The sequence below is a fragment of the Rousettus aegyptiacus genome, unplaced genomic scaffold (assembly GCF_014176215.1).
Source record: "Rousettus aegyptiacus isolate mRouAeg1 unplaced genomic scaffold, mRouAeg1.p scaffold_m13_p_14, whole genome shotgun sequence".
NCBI classification, from domain to species: domain Eukaryota; kingdom Metazoa; phylum Chordata; class Mammalia; order Chiroptera; family Pteropodidae; genus Rousettus; species Rousettus aegyptiacus.
This window is the reverse complement of record NW_023416289.1, coordinates 23907096-23925242: the sequence shown is the minus strand read 5'-3', so window position 1 is coordinate 23925242 and position 18147 is coordinate 23907096. Positions and strand designations below refer to the sequence as shown.

Genomic DNA, 18147 nt, shown 5'->3' with positions numbered 1-18147 from the left:
CTTGAGACTTCTTTTATCCATGTATTAATTCAGAAGTATGTGGTTTAATTTCCAAATATTAGGGGTGAGATTTCCAGATATATTTGTGTTAATTTTTAGTTTAATTATTTTTGTGCTCAGAGAATATAGTTTGTGTAATTTCTATTCTTTTGAACTTTTTAAGGCTTGTTTTATGGCCCAGAGGATGATAAATATACCTTGTGCCCTTGAAAGGAATGTATATTTTGTTTTTGTGTGAGGTCTTTTATAAACGTCAGTTCGGTCAAGTTGATTCATAGTGTTTTTAAGGTATTTTATATCCTTATTGATTTTATATTTTCTTATTCTATTAATTACTGAAATTAATGTTGATGTATTTAGCTATAATTGCATATGTGTCTCATTCTCCTTTTATCAGTTTACTCAGTGTTTGCTTCGTATGTTTGTAATTATTGTTAAGCATGTAAACATTTTGTATTGTTATATATTCCTAGAGAATTGACTCATTGTTCTGTGATGTTCCTGTTTGTCTTTAGTGATATTCTTTATTTTGAACTCTACTTCGCCTAATATTAATGTAACCACTCGAGCTTTCTTTTTATTATTGTTTCACAGTATATTTTCCCATCATTTTACTTGTAACCTGTGTTTTTATATTGAAAGTAGATTACTTAGAAACAATAGATAGTGGAATCTTGATTTTTCGCCCAATTTGACATTAGTTTTGTAGTTTGATATTTATTTTATTTACATTAATGTAATTATTTATATAATTGTATTAAAATGTTTCATCTTGCTGTTTTTATTTGGTCCAACTGCTGTTTCCTTTTCCCGCCTTCTTTTGAGTTAAAATTTTCAAAAAAGTTCAGAATTTTCTATGATTCTTTTTTATCACTGCAATTATTTATATTTCTTACTTATTTTTAAAAGTAATTGCCCTAAGCTTTACATTCCATATCTTTACTCAGAGGACCTTCATATAACTTCTGCTGCTTCAAGTGTAATTTAAGTCTTACAACAGTATAATCTCATTTCCCTCCTGCCTTTGTCTTGTTGTGATGCATATTTTACATGTGCCATGAACATAAAATACATTGCTTCTCTTTTTACTTAAGATAGTCATTTAACTTTAGAGCAATTAAAGGTGAGGAAAAAAGAGTTTTATATTTACCTTCTTTTATCCCAACTTTGGTGCTCTTTATTTCTTTGCATAGATCTAAGTTTCTGTCTGGTATTATATTCTGTCTGAAGAATTTCTTTAACATTTTCCATAGAGTAGGTTGGCTGGAGATGAATTCCCTTAGTTTTTTGTTTGATGAATTCTTTCTTTTTCATTTTTGAAAGATATTTTTGTTGGATATTAAATTAGTGATTGAGAATTTTTCCTTTCATCACTTTCAATTTATTTCTGATGCAAATATATGCAATATTTACTAGACTAACCATATTTATATCATTCAGATTCTTTACATACCTATTTTATATGTTTTATCTGCCTCAGTCTGAAAATGTTGAGTTTAAACCTTCAGTTCAGTTGCTTCTGTCAATTTTTTTGTTGAATTTTTTAAAGTTTTTTTTTGATCTGTTATTTGATGCTGAAAAATTTATGACTTATGAATTTAGTATTTTTAATTACAAAAAATCTTTCAATTTAATGCATTTTGCTCCTCAATATGACTTTGATATTCTTTACAAAATTTGATCTTGCCTGATATATTTGTGTTCATTTTTTTAACCCTTATTAATAAGTAAATAAGTATATAATTGTTAGGTTTTATGATTGTTGGTACTCTTATTCAGATGTTCTTTAAGAAAAGTTTTAGTACAACTCACACTTGTGCTTTTAAAAACACTTTTGAAGTGATTATGGATTTTCAGAAGAGTTATATAGTACATAAGTTCCCATATACCCCTTAACCAACTTTCACGATTATTTACACCTGGTACCATGTACATTTACCAAAATGAAGACATTAACATTAGTACTGCATTGCGAACTAAACTACAAACTTTATTAGGTAATTTCAAGAATTTTTTTTTCTGTTTCAGAATCTAATCCACGATACCACTTTGCATTTTTTTTTATTTTTAAATGATTTTTTTATTTTTCAATTATAGCTGACATACAATATTATATAAGTTTCAGGTATATAACCTAGTGATTTAATATTTACATAAGTTATGAGGTAATCACCCCAGTAAGTCTCGTACCCATCTGATGCCATACATAGTTATTACAGTATTATTGACTGTATTCCTTATGCTATACTTTACATCCCCATGACTTTTGTAACTACCAATTTGCACTTTTTAATCCCTTCCTCTTTTTCATCTATCCCCTCAACCCTCCTCCCATCTGACAACCTTCAAAATGTTCTCTGTGTCTATGAATTTGTTTCTGTTTTATTTATTTATTATGTTCTTTAGATTCCACATGTAAGGGAATTCAATGGCATTCGTTTTTGTCTGACTTACTCCACTCAGGACAATACCCTCTAGATATTGCAGATGGCAAGATTTCATTCCTTCTGATGGCTCAGTAACATTTCACTGTATATATGTACCATCTCTTCTTCATCCATTCATCCATTGATGGACACACAGGTTGTCTTCATATCTTGGCTACTGTAAACAGAGCTGTAATGAACATATAGATGCACATGTACCTTTAAAACAGTGTTTTGGGTTTCTTTGGATAAATACCCAGAAGTGGGATTAGTGGGTTCTTCTTCGTCTTTTGTCATAGCCTTTGTTTTAAAGTCTATCTTATTTGGTATAAGTATTGCTACCCATGTTTTTATTTTCCTTTTCCATTATCATGAAATATTTTTTTCCATTCCTTTCAGTCTGTGTATGTATCTTTCGATCTGAAGTGAGTCTCTCGAAGGCATCATATGTAAGAGTCTTGCTTTGTTATCTGTTCAGACATACTCTGTCTTTTGATTGGAGCATTTAATCCATTTACATTTAAAGCAATTGTTGATAGATATGTAGTTATTGCCATTTTATTATTCACATTTAAAAAAATCTTTTTCTTCTTTTTTCTTAAAGAAGCCCCTTTAACATTTCTTGTAGTACTGGTTTGGTGGTGATGAACTCCTTTAGCTTTTTCTTATCTGGGAAGCTCTTTATCTGTCCTTAGATTCTGATTGATAGCTTTTTTGGGTAGAGTAATCTTGATTGTAGGTCCTTGCTTTTCATCATTTTGAATATTTTCTGTCAATTACTTCTGGCTTGCAAAAAGTTTCTGTTGAGAAATTAACTGACAGTCTTATGGGCACTCCCTTATAGGTAACTAACTGCTTTTCTCATCTTGCTTTTAAGATTTTCTCATTGTCTTTAACTTTCGGCATTTTAATTATGATATGTCTTGGTGTGGGCCTCTTTGGGTTCATCTTGTTTGGGACTCTGCACTTCCTGGGCGTTTGTGCCTATTTCCTTCTCCAGGTTAGGAAAGTTTTCTGTCATTATTTCTTCAAATAGGTTTTCAATTCCTTGATCTCTGTCTTCTTCTAGTCTCCATACCATAGAAATGTTAGTATGCTTCATGTTGTCCCAGAGACCCCTTTAACTATCTGTTATTTTTATTTTTATTTTGGATTCTTTTTTCTTGTTGCTTTTCTGAAATGGTGTTTTCTGCTACCTCATCTTCTGAATCACTGATTGGGTCCTCTGCTTCATCTCATCTACTGTTGATTCCCTCTGACATATTCTTTATTTCAGTTATTGTATTCATCATGTCCGATTGGTTCTTTTTTATGTTTTCTACCTTCATTTTTATGTTTCCTTTATCTTTGTTTAAGTTCTCATTGAGAACATCGAGCATCTTTATAACCAGTGTCTTGAACTCTTCATCTGGTAGATTGCTTGTCTTCATTTTGTTTAGTTCTTTTTCTGGAGCTTTATTCTGTTCTTTCATTTGAGACATGTTACTTTATCTTATCATTTTGGCTGCCTCCCTGTGCTTGTTTCTATGTATTAGGTAGAACTGTTGTGTCTCGTGGTCTTAGCAGAGTGACCTTATGTAGTAGGTTTCCCTACTACATGGGACCTAGTGGCACAGTTTCCCTGATCACATGAGTCGAATGCTGCAGGTATGTTCCTTGTGTGGGTTGTGTGTACCTTCCTATTGTAGCCTTGGTGCTGTTTGCACGTTAGTGGGAGGGATTAACCCGAAGGCTGATTGGTTGTTAGGACTGGCCATGACTACAGCGGAGTAGGTGCTGTATAGGGGCTGGCCCTACAGAGCAGGATTCTCTTTAGCAGGCCTCTGGTGTCTGCCCAGTCTATCCTTTGGGTGTGTTATTTGTGAAGGTGGTTGGGTGGTTCTCTGCTGTGGTCTAAAGCTGGCCACCAGGTGTGTTGGTTCTAGGGCTTTTAGGGAGGGGCTTGTGTAGGCCAAGGTCAGCCTCTACCTGCACCCTGCCTGGAGCCACTTGGTATGAGGTACCAAGTGATCTGCAGATGGTTGCCACTTGTGTCAGGCTTGGAGGTGCCTGGGAGAGGCTAAGCTGCGAACTGGAGCTGGTTGCCACTAATGTCAGGCTTGGGGCTACTTAGCTTGCAAGATGTATGGAGCATGCTGAGGCCGGCATGTTTGAGGTTTATGAAAACCTTTGAGAGATTTTAGGAAAGTCCGCAGCATGAGCCAAGACAGAGCATTTGTATGGAAAAGCCACTGGAAGCATCTCGGGTGATCCCAAAGGTTGCATGGGGCAGGGGCTCAGGGAATCAATGGTATGGGGTGAACAGTGTTAGCCAATTGATGGAAACTCAGTTATGAAGCCTGCCTGCATCTTCCCGTTGGGCGTGGGGAGGGCTCAACAAAGGAACAATGGCTTCTGCCAGCACTTTTGTCTGGGTGGAAGCTGCCTCTCCAGTCCTCAGCCAGACACCTCAGCTCCTCCCAGTATGTCCTTGGCACTTTTCGAGCAGCCGCCCCAGTGAGTGAGTCTGTCATTGAGTAAATCATTGTGCAGACCCTTTAAGAGGAGCTTCGGGCCCTTTAAGAGGAGCGTCTGGCCACCCTCCTTCTCAGCCACAATCTCCGAAGGTTTTCATAGCCAATAGTTGTGGGGACTCATGTTCCCAGCACTGGAACCCTGGGCTAGAGAGCTTAGTGTGGGGCTGAGGCCCCTCACTCCTCCGGGGTACCTCTGCAGTAGAGATATGCCTTCTGATTTTTAACCACTGCACGTGGGTATGGGGACCAGTCTGTTCTGTGTTTCCAACCCTCTTACCAGTCTTGATTTGGCTTCATCTATATTTCTTTAGTGTGAAACTTCTGTTCAGCTTGACCTCAGGCGATTCTCAAAGACAATTTTAGTTCTGTTGTTTAGTTGTAATTTTGAGGTGGTCATGAGAGGAGGCGAGCACAGCGTTTTCCTGCTTTGCTATCTTGACTGAAACCTTCACATTACATTTAGTTATAACTTTTCTTCAGTCACCTCTAAGGTAGTTTCTTGGTCTTTTCTCACATTTCATGACCTTGACACTTTTCAAGAGTACTGGTCAAGTATTTTGTAGATTATCCCTTAATTTGGATTTATTTGATGTTTTCTCATGTGGTTATAGGTTTGGGGAATTATACCCTTCTCAGTGAATCATATCAGAATATACATGACATCAACATTGATTTATCACAGGTGATGTAACTGTGATCACTGGTGTTTGCCAGGTTTCTCCACCATATAGTTACTATTTCTTTCCTTCGTATACTCTTTTTGTTAGAAAGGAGTCATTAAGTTCAGTCACTCAAGGGGAGAGGAGTTAAGTTCTACCTCCTAAAGGGAGGGGTCTCACTTCGTGAGCATCTGTTTAAACTATCAAGGTGGTTAATAAACCTGTCAGGGGAGATAGATACTGTGAGGCTGTGCAAATATCCTATTTGTCTTTAAGCTTTTACCCATGAATTTTAGTATTCTTCAGTGGATATTGCCTGCAGCGTTATTACTGTGCTAATGGTAATTTTTCTGTTTCCTTTCATCTTTTTTATTTATTATTTGGAATTCTTCTATAAGGACTATTTGTCTCTTCTCTCCATTTGTTATTTATTCTAAAGTCAGCAAACTTTTTCTGTAATGAATCAGATAGCAAATATTTTAGACTTTGTGGCCCTTAGTCTCTGTCACCTGATTTACTTTTGTACTGTGAAACAGCCATAGGTAATATATAAATGGACAGGCATGGGTACGTCCCAATATATCTGTAATTTTACAAATAGGCATCAGGCCAGATTTGGCATGCAGGCCAATTTCCGATCATTCATTCATTTATTTATATCAGCTAAATCGTGGATAGTTTATTCTTTGGATTAGAAATGTGGTGTAATCACTATTTATTTTGTTATTCAAATTATTCTAGCTTTGGCCATTGGGAACTCTTTCAGTCGGCTCCCCTCATTTGAGGTTTATTTATTTACTTTTTTTGAATACTTTTATTATTTTCTGGCTCCAGATCCTCTAGGCTCCGTTTTTAGATGAGCAGTTTATATTTTGTCCCTTAACACAGGAGATAGCATCCTCCTTCTCTGTCATCTGAAGGTCCATGACTGGTTTTTGAATTCTTCAGTTTACAATATTTATTTTTACAATGAGTGATCTGGTATTTAATGTTCTCTGAAGTCTGTCTGACATTTATCTTTTCATTTTGGACAGGGGAAAGTTGCAGTGTGAGGGTGGGGAGTTTAATTTTTTGAAATTAAGAAGTTTTGCAAGAATAAAATTAAGTCGATTCATTCTCAATCTTTGCTTCCCCCATCACTGAGATACATATATATTTTTTAACCTACAGACTCAAGATACAGAGATTTCTTCTATGATGCCTCATTAGTGGTCTTGGTTCATTTTGATTTTTTTTTTTCCTTTGCCAGACTTAAATCGGTCGGGTCTCTATTATAACTTTCCCGGATATCTATTCTTATTTTCCTTTTATGTGTTCTTTCAAAATCTCTGTGTCCTTTTCTTCTGCAGTCTTGGAGAGCTTTTCAAGTATGTTGTCTATATCACCGATTTTATATTCTGCATGTTGATTCTGTCCTTTCCTGGTTCCAAGGGGAATTCGATTTCTTTACTTGCTTTTTCCCTCTGGTGTCCTTACATCCTTTTTAGTGTAAATGAGTCTTTCCTTTCAGTTTTCTTCTCAGCCTGTTGGTTTCATGTCATCACTTATCTTTTTTTCCTCTCTCTCTCTTTTAAAAACAGAGGTCACATTTGGTGTAGTCTTTGAAAAGACTCCATAAATGCTGTCAATAAATGTAGAGTAGTGTTTTTCTTAGATTTTACTGAGAACTTTTAGTTAGCATCGTATTCTGTTATGCTTTAGAAGTTCTTCTATATCTTCTGATGATGTTCCTGTTACCAGTTTTTGTCTGCTTATTCTTATGAAAGAGAGGTCTCTGGTTTTGCGTTTTCTAGTAGAGTGGGCGTGGAAATTTATCTTGGCTCCCTTATCACTTGGATGCTACTGAGCTCCCCCTTCAGACCATCACCTGGAGGCTAGATTGGATTACATGGCTCTGAACTGAATTTCTTGGTCTGTTTTCTTAGTGTAGTTTTGCTGGACTGAGCAGGACACACCACCTATTCATACCGCCTTCTCTGCCTAGATAATGTGAAGCAATCGGCCTTCTAGACCAGAAACACCTAGTTGCTCCCAGAAATCGTCTTATCTCTATCTTTCCCAAGTCTTTCATACCTCAAGTTGTAATGATGAGACCCCTGTGCCTTTCTATTCCCAAGGGAGTTGTCCCAGGATGCTGAAAGGATGCAGCAAGAGAGGTCCTTGTGGATGTGAGGTGTGAGGTCTGGAATCGGGGAGTGTTTAGGGATGGCTGCTCTGGTGTATATGGGCGGACAGCAGGCATGGACATTCTTCTTTATTCTTTTTTAGCCTTGCTCTTTGCATTCAGAGGGTAAGATGTGCACTTGTAATGCAGAGTTTCTCTACCCAGTCCCACCTGGTGTGGGGGCATTCCTTCAAGAGTCTGGAAAATCTTTGGTAATCCTGGGTTCCTGAATTATTATTATACTCTTATATGCTGTTTCCACTTGGTGGGAAATCTGGGATAGGGAGTACGATTGGTGATTTGTCTCTTTCTGTTAGTACCAATGGAGAATTGGAGCAGAGCGTGAAGCCAGGGAAGCCCACATGGCGTGCTAGGGGAGCCCAGGAGAGTCAAGCTCAGGAGGCTACTCCTAAGCTGTATAAAGATGCTGTTGATTTTCCGTGACCTTGGCAGGGGTCGAGGGCAAGCATTTGAAGCTGTAGATATGCTGTCAGTCTCAGTCAGGCTGGGCCCACTGGACCAGAGTGGGGGAGGGGTGAATATAGTATAGTCATTGAAAGCATGGGGTCTGGAGCCAAGACACATTGGATCAAGTCTTAGGTCTCTACTGCCTGTCAGAAGCGAGGCCTTGGCCAAGGCGCTTAAGTTCTGGGTGCCTCCATTTTATTCTCTATAAAAAAGAAAATTACCTGCCTTGTTGGGTTATTTTGAAGATTAAATGAGTACGTATGTGTAATAAATAGTTAATACATAGGGATCACATACAGCAGTGTCTGGCACTTAATCAATGCTGAATAAATGTGTGGTGGTGGGCATGCGTGGTCAGCCTACCAGTGAAAGGTGCAGAGTGACCTCCCTCTGCTTGGCATGGCCTCTCACTGGTCTAGATTTTGTCCATCTCTGAAGGCCCAGTTTGGTTTCATCTTAAATTGTGCTTTCACAGAGGAACCATCCTGCCCATCCAATCTGAAGTAGCCTCAACCCGGAGGCCATTTTTTCTCACAACACCTTTCTCTTCACCACCAGGGAGCTCTTTGCCACTTGTTCCCACAAGTTACTTTGCGCTCACTCGTTTAAGGGCTGCGTCCCCCACTAGCTTGACGGTTTCCCATTGGTGAGGTGTGGCTAAGAACATGGGCTCAGGAGTCAGATGAACTAGAGTTCCAGTCTTGCCTAACCACCTACTGACTGTGTGATCCAGGGAAAATTATCTGTGTTTTCCGAACCTCAGTTTCCTCACCTGTCAAATGGTGTCAGAATCATAATACCCAGCTGAAAGCCTGGGTATGAAGGTGAAATCTAGCACTTTATAAATACTTATTAGCACAGTTCGTGGAACTTAGCAAGTACCAATAATGCTGATTGTTATTATTATTATTCCTGATGAGACAGCCTTCCACTTGTCATTGTGGAACCGCTAATAACCGCATCAGAATTCTCCTGCTTTGACCAGCAGTACAATGACATCTCATCTTAGCTGGGATCACAGAGAGTAAATGTTAATTAATGATGTGGTTGAATTCTAAGAAATAATTCAGGATCTCAGATTGCTAATCTTTGAAAGAAGCTGGCGGGTGCGTGTGAGCATAGGGTTTTTAAGTATTATCTATTCAGTGGTTAGTACGTGGACAAGGGAAGGGAATTGATGATTGTCTGTCTCTCTTGGAAGGGCCTGGGCTTCAGGTGCTGCAGGCAGCCTGTGCAGGTAGGGTAGGAACGGGGCATCAGAAGAGCTGCCAGCACCTGGAGGCCCAAGTCTCTGTTTTAAGCAGTGTGTGAGGAGTTAGGGGACAGTGGAAGAGGCTGAGGCAGCTTAGGGGGAGGAAAGGCTTTTGCAGACAGAATGTTGTAATCCCACGCAAGATCGAGTCCCGAAGAATGTGGGCTTGTTAGAATTCTGGTTCTGTTTGAGATGCTCCAAAGAAGAGAAAAGAGGGTTAGAAAACCTACACATGTGAAGAAGGAGATCAGGTCTCAGGAGTTGGCGCATTCAAAGTATGATGGTGTATTTGGGAGCCAGCTTTCTTTGAGCTCCTTCTGGGCATTTTGGTCTTTCAGAAAAAGCAATTGTTTTTCTAAACCTGAGAAAAGCTGTTTTTGTTTGTTTGTTTGTTTGGTTGGTTTTTTAACATTTAAACTGTAGAGGAAATAACTGTATACAAAAGCACTTTTGTCAACTAAGGTTTCATACATATCAGAGCAATTCCACTCATCTCCTTGTAGTGCTTTGTGGTGTTCCCCGTATCTTTCTTATTCCTTTCTTTCTTCCAAGAAAGGGAGCAGCTGTTAGAACTCCCACTATTTCTATTTTACAAATGGGGACACTGAAGGCCGGAGATGTTGAGCAACTTACCTGGGGTCATGTGGATAGAAAGTAGCAGAGCCAAGAGTTTTCTGCCCCTGTACATCAGGCTGTTAACAGGGTTGATCCTGTTAATACTGGTCATCTTTGGTATTGGGTTAATTTAAATGAAAATGGCTGTTAGGCCACCCAGTGGATTTGTGGATGGGACGAGAGGCGGGAGCAGTAGTCTTTTTGTCCCCCGTAAAGCGACACATGTAACCCTGTGACTCAATCCTCCAGTAACCGGGAGGAAAAAATCAAGGTCCCCATCCCACCACCCGCCACCCCAGTGTGGCTCCGAGCAGGCCTGTGGACACTGCACCCCCGCAGACTGCCAGGCTTCTCAAGCAGCCCTGCTCTGCGTAACCATCTCCCACACTGGGAAGAACTTATCTAAGTAGGTGTGCTCTCTCTTCTCTTCAGGGAGGAATCGGTTCTTCTAAGGGGGTCGCATTCTGCAGGATGGGAAACTGTCTTTAAATATCACCGAGGTTTGTATTCACGGGAGGATTTGCAAGATTGAGTGACCTTTACTGTGGAATGCAAAACTGCTTATTTGTGTATTCTTCACAGCCACCCTGTGAGGTACATGCTGTTATTTCCCCCTTGCTAGATGAGTCATCTGAGGCCCAAAGAGGGTTAGTAACTTGCTCAAGAATACATGATAAAAGGCTTAGCAAGATATTTAAACTAGATAGTCTTACTCAATAGCCTGCATTCTTAAGTACTATACTAAGCTCATTTTGATGAGTGAGTGCCATCTGTCTGTTCACCCATTTGTTTTAGAACCCACCTCTCTACCCACCCTTTCAGCCGTCACCCCTCCATTCAGTCATCTGTCCATTTGTTTATCCTTCCATGCATTCACTGATCCCACTATCCTCCCATCTGTTCATCCATCCACTCGACCATCCATTTTTCCATCCATTCATCCATCCACCCACTCATGCACCAATCCACTGTGTTGGCTGTTTATCTAGCCTGGTTTTCTGCTTCATCCTGGGGAAGAAGTTTCTCCGTCCTGGGAGCCAACCATATGCTTTCTGAAGCTGGAGAACTTCATGCCACAAATCCCTTAGCTCGAAAGAAATATCTGGGCTTGCTCCTGCCTCTCCTGGTTGGTGTTCTTGGGAATGCTGCTATTTCAGGCAGGACCAGGTTGCTCTTTCACTTCTGTTTCTCTGTAAACCTGTGGAGGATTTCCCCCTTCAAAATCCTTCACATGTGCAAGGCCAAAGGCCTTTCCAGAAACACTCTTGACTTTCTGAAGCATTATCACGAGTGAATACTCAACTAGCTCCATTCCTTGACCCAAAGATTGGAAGTTGAGTTAGTTCAATGTGATTTTACTTTTTAAAACTGTTATAGACTTTGTGTGATGCATCTGAAAATTATGTACTAAATCTAAAACAGATGTTCACAGAGCATTTTGTAAGGAAAGAGATTTTAATATAAATAGGCCAGTTTGATTTGAGATAAATCAATTAAGGAAACAAACAAAATTGTCCATGAACAAGCAGTATTATGAAGAGGCAGGATGGCTCGGCCGTTTACACATTTATTAAGTGCAAAGTGATGAGTCATTTAATTATTTTGCATAGCTTCTGTTGGGAGAGATGATCTCGGTTTTCACATTTTTCTTTTTATCATGAAAAATTTTAAACGTATAAAAATTCAAACATACAGACATGAACACTCATATAATAAATCCCCACATACTCATTATCCAACAATTATCCACTATAACTGTACCCATTTCTCCCCTCGCGTATTATTTTTTCTGTTTGTATGTTTTGAGGATATATTCTTCAATTATTACTTAATTTCATTAGGTCAAAATTTCATTCTAGAAAAGTATATTATGTTGACATTGAAATATAATAAGATTTTGAATATAATTTTTTTACTTTCATTGAAATTTTGCTTTTCTTTAATAGAGCATTGGAGTGTTCTGTCATTTTTTTAATTAAAAAAAATTCCGAATCTATAGCAAAGTTGAAAGAGTAATGAACCCTCACATACCCTTCACCTAAATATACCGTTATTAGCACTGGGACTGGGATTTTTCTAAGGGATTACTGGAAGACAGGGGATACTTTCTTACATTTGAAGATTTGAAGACAGTATCACATGGCTTTAGAACCAGACAGATATAGTTCAGATCTCACCCCCACCACGTCTTAGCCCTGCATTGTAGGCGAGTTGCCTTATCCTCGGTCCTTTCATCTATCAGACGGGGGTAATAGTATTGCACACCCCATGGAGTTATGCAAGGCATATCATAGGCTCTTAACAAATGTTATCTGTCACTTTGCTTCACTGCTGCACCCCCTGTGTTGCAGCTTGGGGCTCTGAGTGGGGGGACATTGGGCTTTGTCAACTCAAGTCATTTTTGGTCAATATGGACAATTTTTGTAGTTGAGAGTTGGTATGGCCTACTGATTAAGAAAATAAATCTGGGGTGAGAGTGGTTCAAATCCCAGCTCTGCCCTGACTAGCCTGGAACTTGGTTGAGTGACTTAATCTCTCAGAGCCTGAGTTTCCTCACTATAAAATGGGGATGGAAAGAATACCTACCACATTGAATTTTTGTCAGGAGAAAATCAAATGGGGGTGTCCATGCACAACATTTAGTATAATGTCTACTTCATACATGCCCAATGACTATTACTAATCATTAATATCACTATAAGCAAGGATACATATACATAGAGCCTAGTGTGTAAGTACTCAATAAGTGTTATTATTATTATAAATTGTGGTAAAAAACCAACACAAAATAGGTCTTTAAAAGTCTAATTCTACTTTGGAGCAATGAAAAGAATAAAGATTTTTAGTGAAAACTTACAGTGTGATTTCAGTAAGAGTAAGCCTCGGTTGGTCCGGCAGATGCCACCAGCCAGGCGTCATTACGTTGTCATGGGAAATGGCCGTGAACCTTTGGTCCCATTCAGTGATGTCCTAAAATAAACTGGTCATCTTAAATGCTCCTGGAAGTGTCAGCTTTCTGCGCTGAACAGCTCACCCCATGCCCTTTATCCTGAGGGCTTTGTGCTGTTCTTGTTTTCTGGGACTGATATTTTTCCTTTCTCTCTCTCTTTTCTGATTCTCATCTTATATCCCAGGTTGAAAGGATTGTAGATAAGAGGAAGAACAAGAAAGGAAAGTGGGAGTATCTTATTCGATGGAAAGGCTACGGAAGCACAGAGGACACGTGGGAGCCAGAGCACCATCTGCTGCACTGTGAGGAGTTTATCGATGAATTCAATGGGCTGCACGTGTCCAAGGACAAGAGGATCAAGTCAGGGAAGCAAGCCAGCGCCTCCAAGCTCCTGCGTGACGGCAGAGGCCCATCGGTGGAGAAACTCTCCCACAGACCGTCAGATTCTGCAAAGAGCAAAGGGACTTCCCACAAACGGAAGCGAATCACCCCTTCCCTGTCCAAGCCGAAGAAGGGGTACCCAGCCAAGCCCCCTGCAGGAGGTGACAGGGCCGCTAAGACGGTGTCTTACAGGACTACCCCCAGTGGTTTGCAAATAATGCCCCTGAAAAAGGCTCAGAATGGCATGGAAAACGGAGACACTGGCTCTGAGAAGGACGAGAGGCACTTAGGAAATGGGTCCCACCAGCCTGGCTTGGATTTGAATGACATCGGAGAGCAAGACCTGGGCGAGTGTGACGTCAACCATGCTGCAGTAGCAGAGAACGGGCTCGGTATGTGTCTTGTCTTTCTTCTGCATTTGGCTCTGGCCATGGCAGATGGCAGCTTCATGTGCAGCCTGGGGAGATACATGTACCTCACCCCATCCCTGACTCTTAGCTAGGCAGTACTTTTCCCTTTGTCTCTCCCTCCTAGGACCATGTGGACTTGGTCACGTGCCCACACTGGTTACTAACACCCATGCATGTGGGGGTGGGGGGCAAGCCACTGATGCTTTGGCAAGGCCTGAAATGGGTTGAAAATTCCCTGCTGCACTTGAGGACACCCAAGGTCATGGTAACCACTCTAGAGCGTCTCCTGTGAGGGCAGCTCGAAGTCCTTACCCACCAGGACCTGAGACTCATGTCCTGCAGAGCCCTTGCTTTCAGGATCCTCAGGCCTCCAGCAGTGTAGCCCAGAGGGGTGAGGTCTGGGCTGGTGTCTGGTCCTCCTGTGACCCAGTCTGGACTCGGAATTCTTCAAACCCTCAATAAGCTGGAGCCTCTTGCCCCTCATTTCTTGCTAACATGCATGATCTGGCCCCACTTCTGAAACAGGTCCTAAATGCTGTCCTGTCCCCATCCTGGGCTAATTCTTCTGGTTGGCACCTACCTCCTTTTCCATCCTGGAAGTAACACAGCAAAGATGATAGAATTCTTCCCCCTGACCAAGTCCCCACAGGCAAAATTAAGGACAGAGGAGGCAGTGACCCAGGTAATTCAAGCTCCCAAACCTGACATTTCTCCAATAGTCAAATGCGCCCCGACTGCGTCCTTCGTGGCAGAGTCATCCAGGTTGACTGTCCAGACCGGTTATGTGCACACACCCCTCCCCTGCCATTTCTCAGATACTTGTGTGTCTATGTGGTGGCATTTTTCTCTTTAGCTGCTAGAATCCTAAGCCTTGGTGTGTCAAGAAATTCTGCACGTGTGTAGATAGTCGATGTCCTGGATGGAACCAGAGCTTGTGTGGTAATAGAGATGTTGGGATGCGGTGGGACGTGGGCTGGGCTGGGAGAGACCCCGGAGGGGTGGGGTGATGGCGCTTTCAGAGTTCTGAGTGCTCAGGGCATGCCCCGCCGGGGAGAGCATGACATCTTCAGGGACTCTTCCTGGGGAATCTGAGCCATTTGCTTTGAGGTTTCTCTTTCTCCAGAGAGGAATTTCACCCAAACAGGATTTATTTAGTAGTCTCTGCCCCAGATTGATTCACGTTTCTGTCTGGGTATCCCTGATGCTGACATGACTCTGCCTGCTAACATATGTAAATGCTGTTTGTTTTAAAAACTCATCTCTCTGGGAGGAGTGGGCTTGTATAAACGAGACCTGGCACAAACATTCATGTTTGATGTTCCCGTGACAGCTGCCTGCAGCAGAGGAATTCCCTGTCTTGGGAAGGGTGGTTGGTGAGGGGAACTTCTAAGGCTCCTAGGGTGCAGACAAAGGGGACCTGGGCGTGCTTCCTGGCTGGTAGCAGCCCCCCGTCCTGCTCAAAATGTGGCCTCCCTAGGAGTGAGAGGAAAAGCATACGGGAGGATGGTTTGCTGACTTAGCTGCCAGACTGCAGCATGAAGGAGAGAAGCCAGACTTTTGAAGAGGTCTAGATGAAGGTGCATCCCTCATTCCATGCAACTTTCCACAGTGAGGCATGGTTGCTATGCTGGCCTTTTTCTCTCTATCCTTCGGCCTTGTCCATGCCCCCTGGTTCATGATCTGATGATGGGGCATGCCGCCCACACTAGGGGACGTAGGCAAAGTAGAGCCTGCTGAGATCAGTAATGGCCTTGTTAAACTTAGAATTTTAGCTACAGAATGCTTCCCCAGAACTTTCTCATCTCTGATCTCTTCGTGACCTCATTTTTTTCCCATGTTGAATGCTCTTTACTCTACTCGGGCCCATGCCTGGATAGAGACGAGGAAGCTGCCCGCCTCTATTGTGTTCTGTTTCAAGTATTCCCTAATCGCATCCCATAGTGTTATTGTCCTTGAGATTCCCCTGTAAGGTTAAGGCGGTAGTTCTCAGATTGGATGTGTATATGTTTACCCATCATCTTGTTAAAAATGCAGTTCCCGGAGAGTCTGATTTACTACATGTGGAGCGGAGCCCAGAAGACAGGGTTTTAACAAGCACCCCAGGTGACTCTACTGCATTTGGAGACATGCACTGTGGCAATACGGAGGTGGCAATTAAATATCACATCAGGTGTCAATTTAATACTTATTATTTTGAGAATTTCCTAAGGGTTAGTCACCATGATAACTGCTTGGAGTAGAGTAATAAAAAGATAGATAAGGACTTATCCCACTGAAACTTACAATCTATACTTCAGTAAGCTCAGAGTGAAGGTCTGTACGTCAGTGTTGAGAAAACTCCTGAGGCCAACTCATTGGAAGGAGCGACACATATGTTATATACGTGGTATGCCTTTGTCATACTTGCACTGACATCTTCTGTGGTTACTGGCAGCCTTTAACACTCTAGTTAGAACTAGCTTCTTATTAAGGTCTTGGGGGTAACTGGAGGAAGGAAAAGACTGAAAATCCTTGTGAGAGGGAAAGAGAGAGAGAGGAGAGTGGGAGTGGGGAGAGAGAGAGAGAGAGAGAGAGATTGAGTGTGTTAGTTTAGATTCTTGGACAAGACCTGAGATAGAGGGCATTATGTGATTCCAGAACTTTACAGCAAGGGGTCAGAGGTGTAGTCAAACAAAACAAGGCTCCACTTATGTTTTCAACCAGTGGGAAGCCTTGATAAAGTTAGTATCAGTGTCCATGTGGAACCCCAAATGTCCTCCTCTTCCCCACTTCCCTAAGGCCCCCTTTCCCGACCACCTGCATCAAAGGATCCAGTTCTCAATAGCATGAGGGTGAGCGGGCAGGGATTTCAGCACCCAGAAGGGCTCATCTTTTTGCTTGGCAGAAGGTGGATGGGGAGATCCTGGCTATGCTTCCCCAGCATTTGTTTTGGGGGTGGGCTGTTGCTTTTTATATGATTTTAACTTCTCTCTGGTGGATTAAGTTTCTGCATACAGAAAAGCAACTTATGTAACACGTTACTCATTTACTGCTGACTTCCCTGATCTATGCTGTGGGAACAAGTGCTAAATCAGGGCTGTGGCGGGTGGTGTTTTGGTTTCAGACTGCATTTTCCCCGGCAATGTTTGTGAAGCGTATGCAGCGACTCAGTATTGCTCTTGATTCCGATTCTTCTTCTATAATGACATACGGCTCTGTGGTCCGGGGACCATCTGCCTTGGTATCCCTCGGAGAGCTTGTTAAAAACGGGCTCCACCTCAATCAAATGAGCTGGCACCTCAAGGGACAGGGTGTGGGTTATGCATTTTAAATGCCGAATTTTAATGACCGTGGGCGTGTATGTCCAGTAATTCCTGTGGAAGTGTTTGGTTGTAAGCAGAGGTTCATGGGCCCATTTGTGGCAGATCCAGAGGTACTCCTTGGATTTTCAGCTTGTAAGTCATTGTGCGATTTGGTCCTTCAAAGGTTTAAAACCTTACAGTTTCTCCTCCTTGCTGATGCACTTTCTACCAGGCATTTCTTCTTCTTCTTCTTTTATTTATTTATTTTTTCTAAGATAGACTGGTTTCATCTGTATGGAGAAGCTGCTGGGTTAGCTTCCGTGGTCTGGTCCAGGAGAACTGATTAGGGCTCTTGTCTAAATAGGCTAAAGAATCAACACCTTACAGACTTGGAGGAGCCTTTAACGTGTGGAAACATTCCTAACAGGGAGATGGGGTGTCACTCTGACACCCTGTCTCCACACACATGGACGCCCAGCCTTCTCCAAATTTCCACGAAGCCAGCAAGTTTCCACTGTCGATGCTGATCCTGCGGCCCTGTGTTAACATTTCTTTGAATTTTGAGATCATTTTCCTCACGTCCCAAGGACTCGTCTGTCGCCTGGGCACTGCAACTCAGACACTGCTTGATTCGGTGTTTTCAGAATTGTTCCTATCATTGACTGAGTCATCCGGCACAAACATGCAACATTTGCCATTTTCTCTCCATTGATCTTTTAAAATTATCTCAGCATTTACTTCTAGAATGTTTGTTTATCCCTTCCTACTCACTCTCTCAACATGATTGTTTTTTTCTTCATTGAACATAAAGGAGTAACTACATTTTAAAAGCACTTCAGAACTGAGCACGAGCATGGGAAATGCCCTATGACTTTCAAGAACTTAGGGCTCTCAAACATGAATCCAGCATCAGAATCTCCTGGAGGATGTGTTAAAACACGGATTGCTACAACTGAAAAAACAAACAAACAAACAAACTAAAAAACAACCCTCCTCCTCAAAAAAACCCCGCACGGATTGCTGTG

The 18147-nt window shown here is 41.5% G+C and overlaps 1 protein-coding gene across 1 annotated transcript in view; it reads left to right on the top strand.

Moving 5' to 3' along the window:
- Positions 1–18147, top strand: part of CDYL2 (chromodomain Y like 2) — a 154410-nt gene that overhangs the window by 90060 nt on the left and 46203 nt on the right. The window contains exon 2 of the mRNA XM_016165915.2: positions 13235–13823. Coding sequence (XP_016021401.1) covers positions 13235–13823 — 589 coding nt within the window. The remainder of the gene's footprint in view (positions 1–13234; positions 13824–18147) is intronic.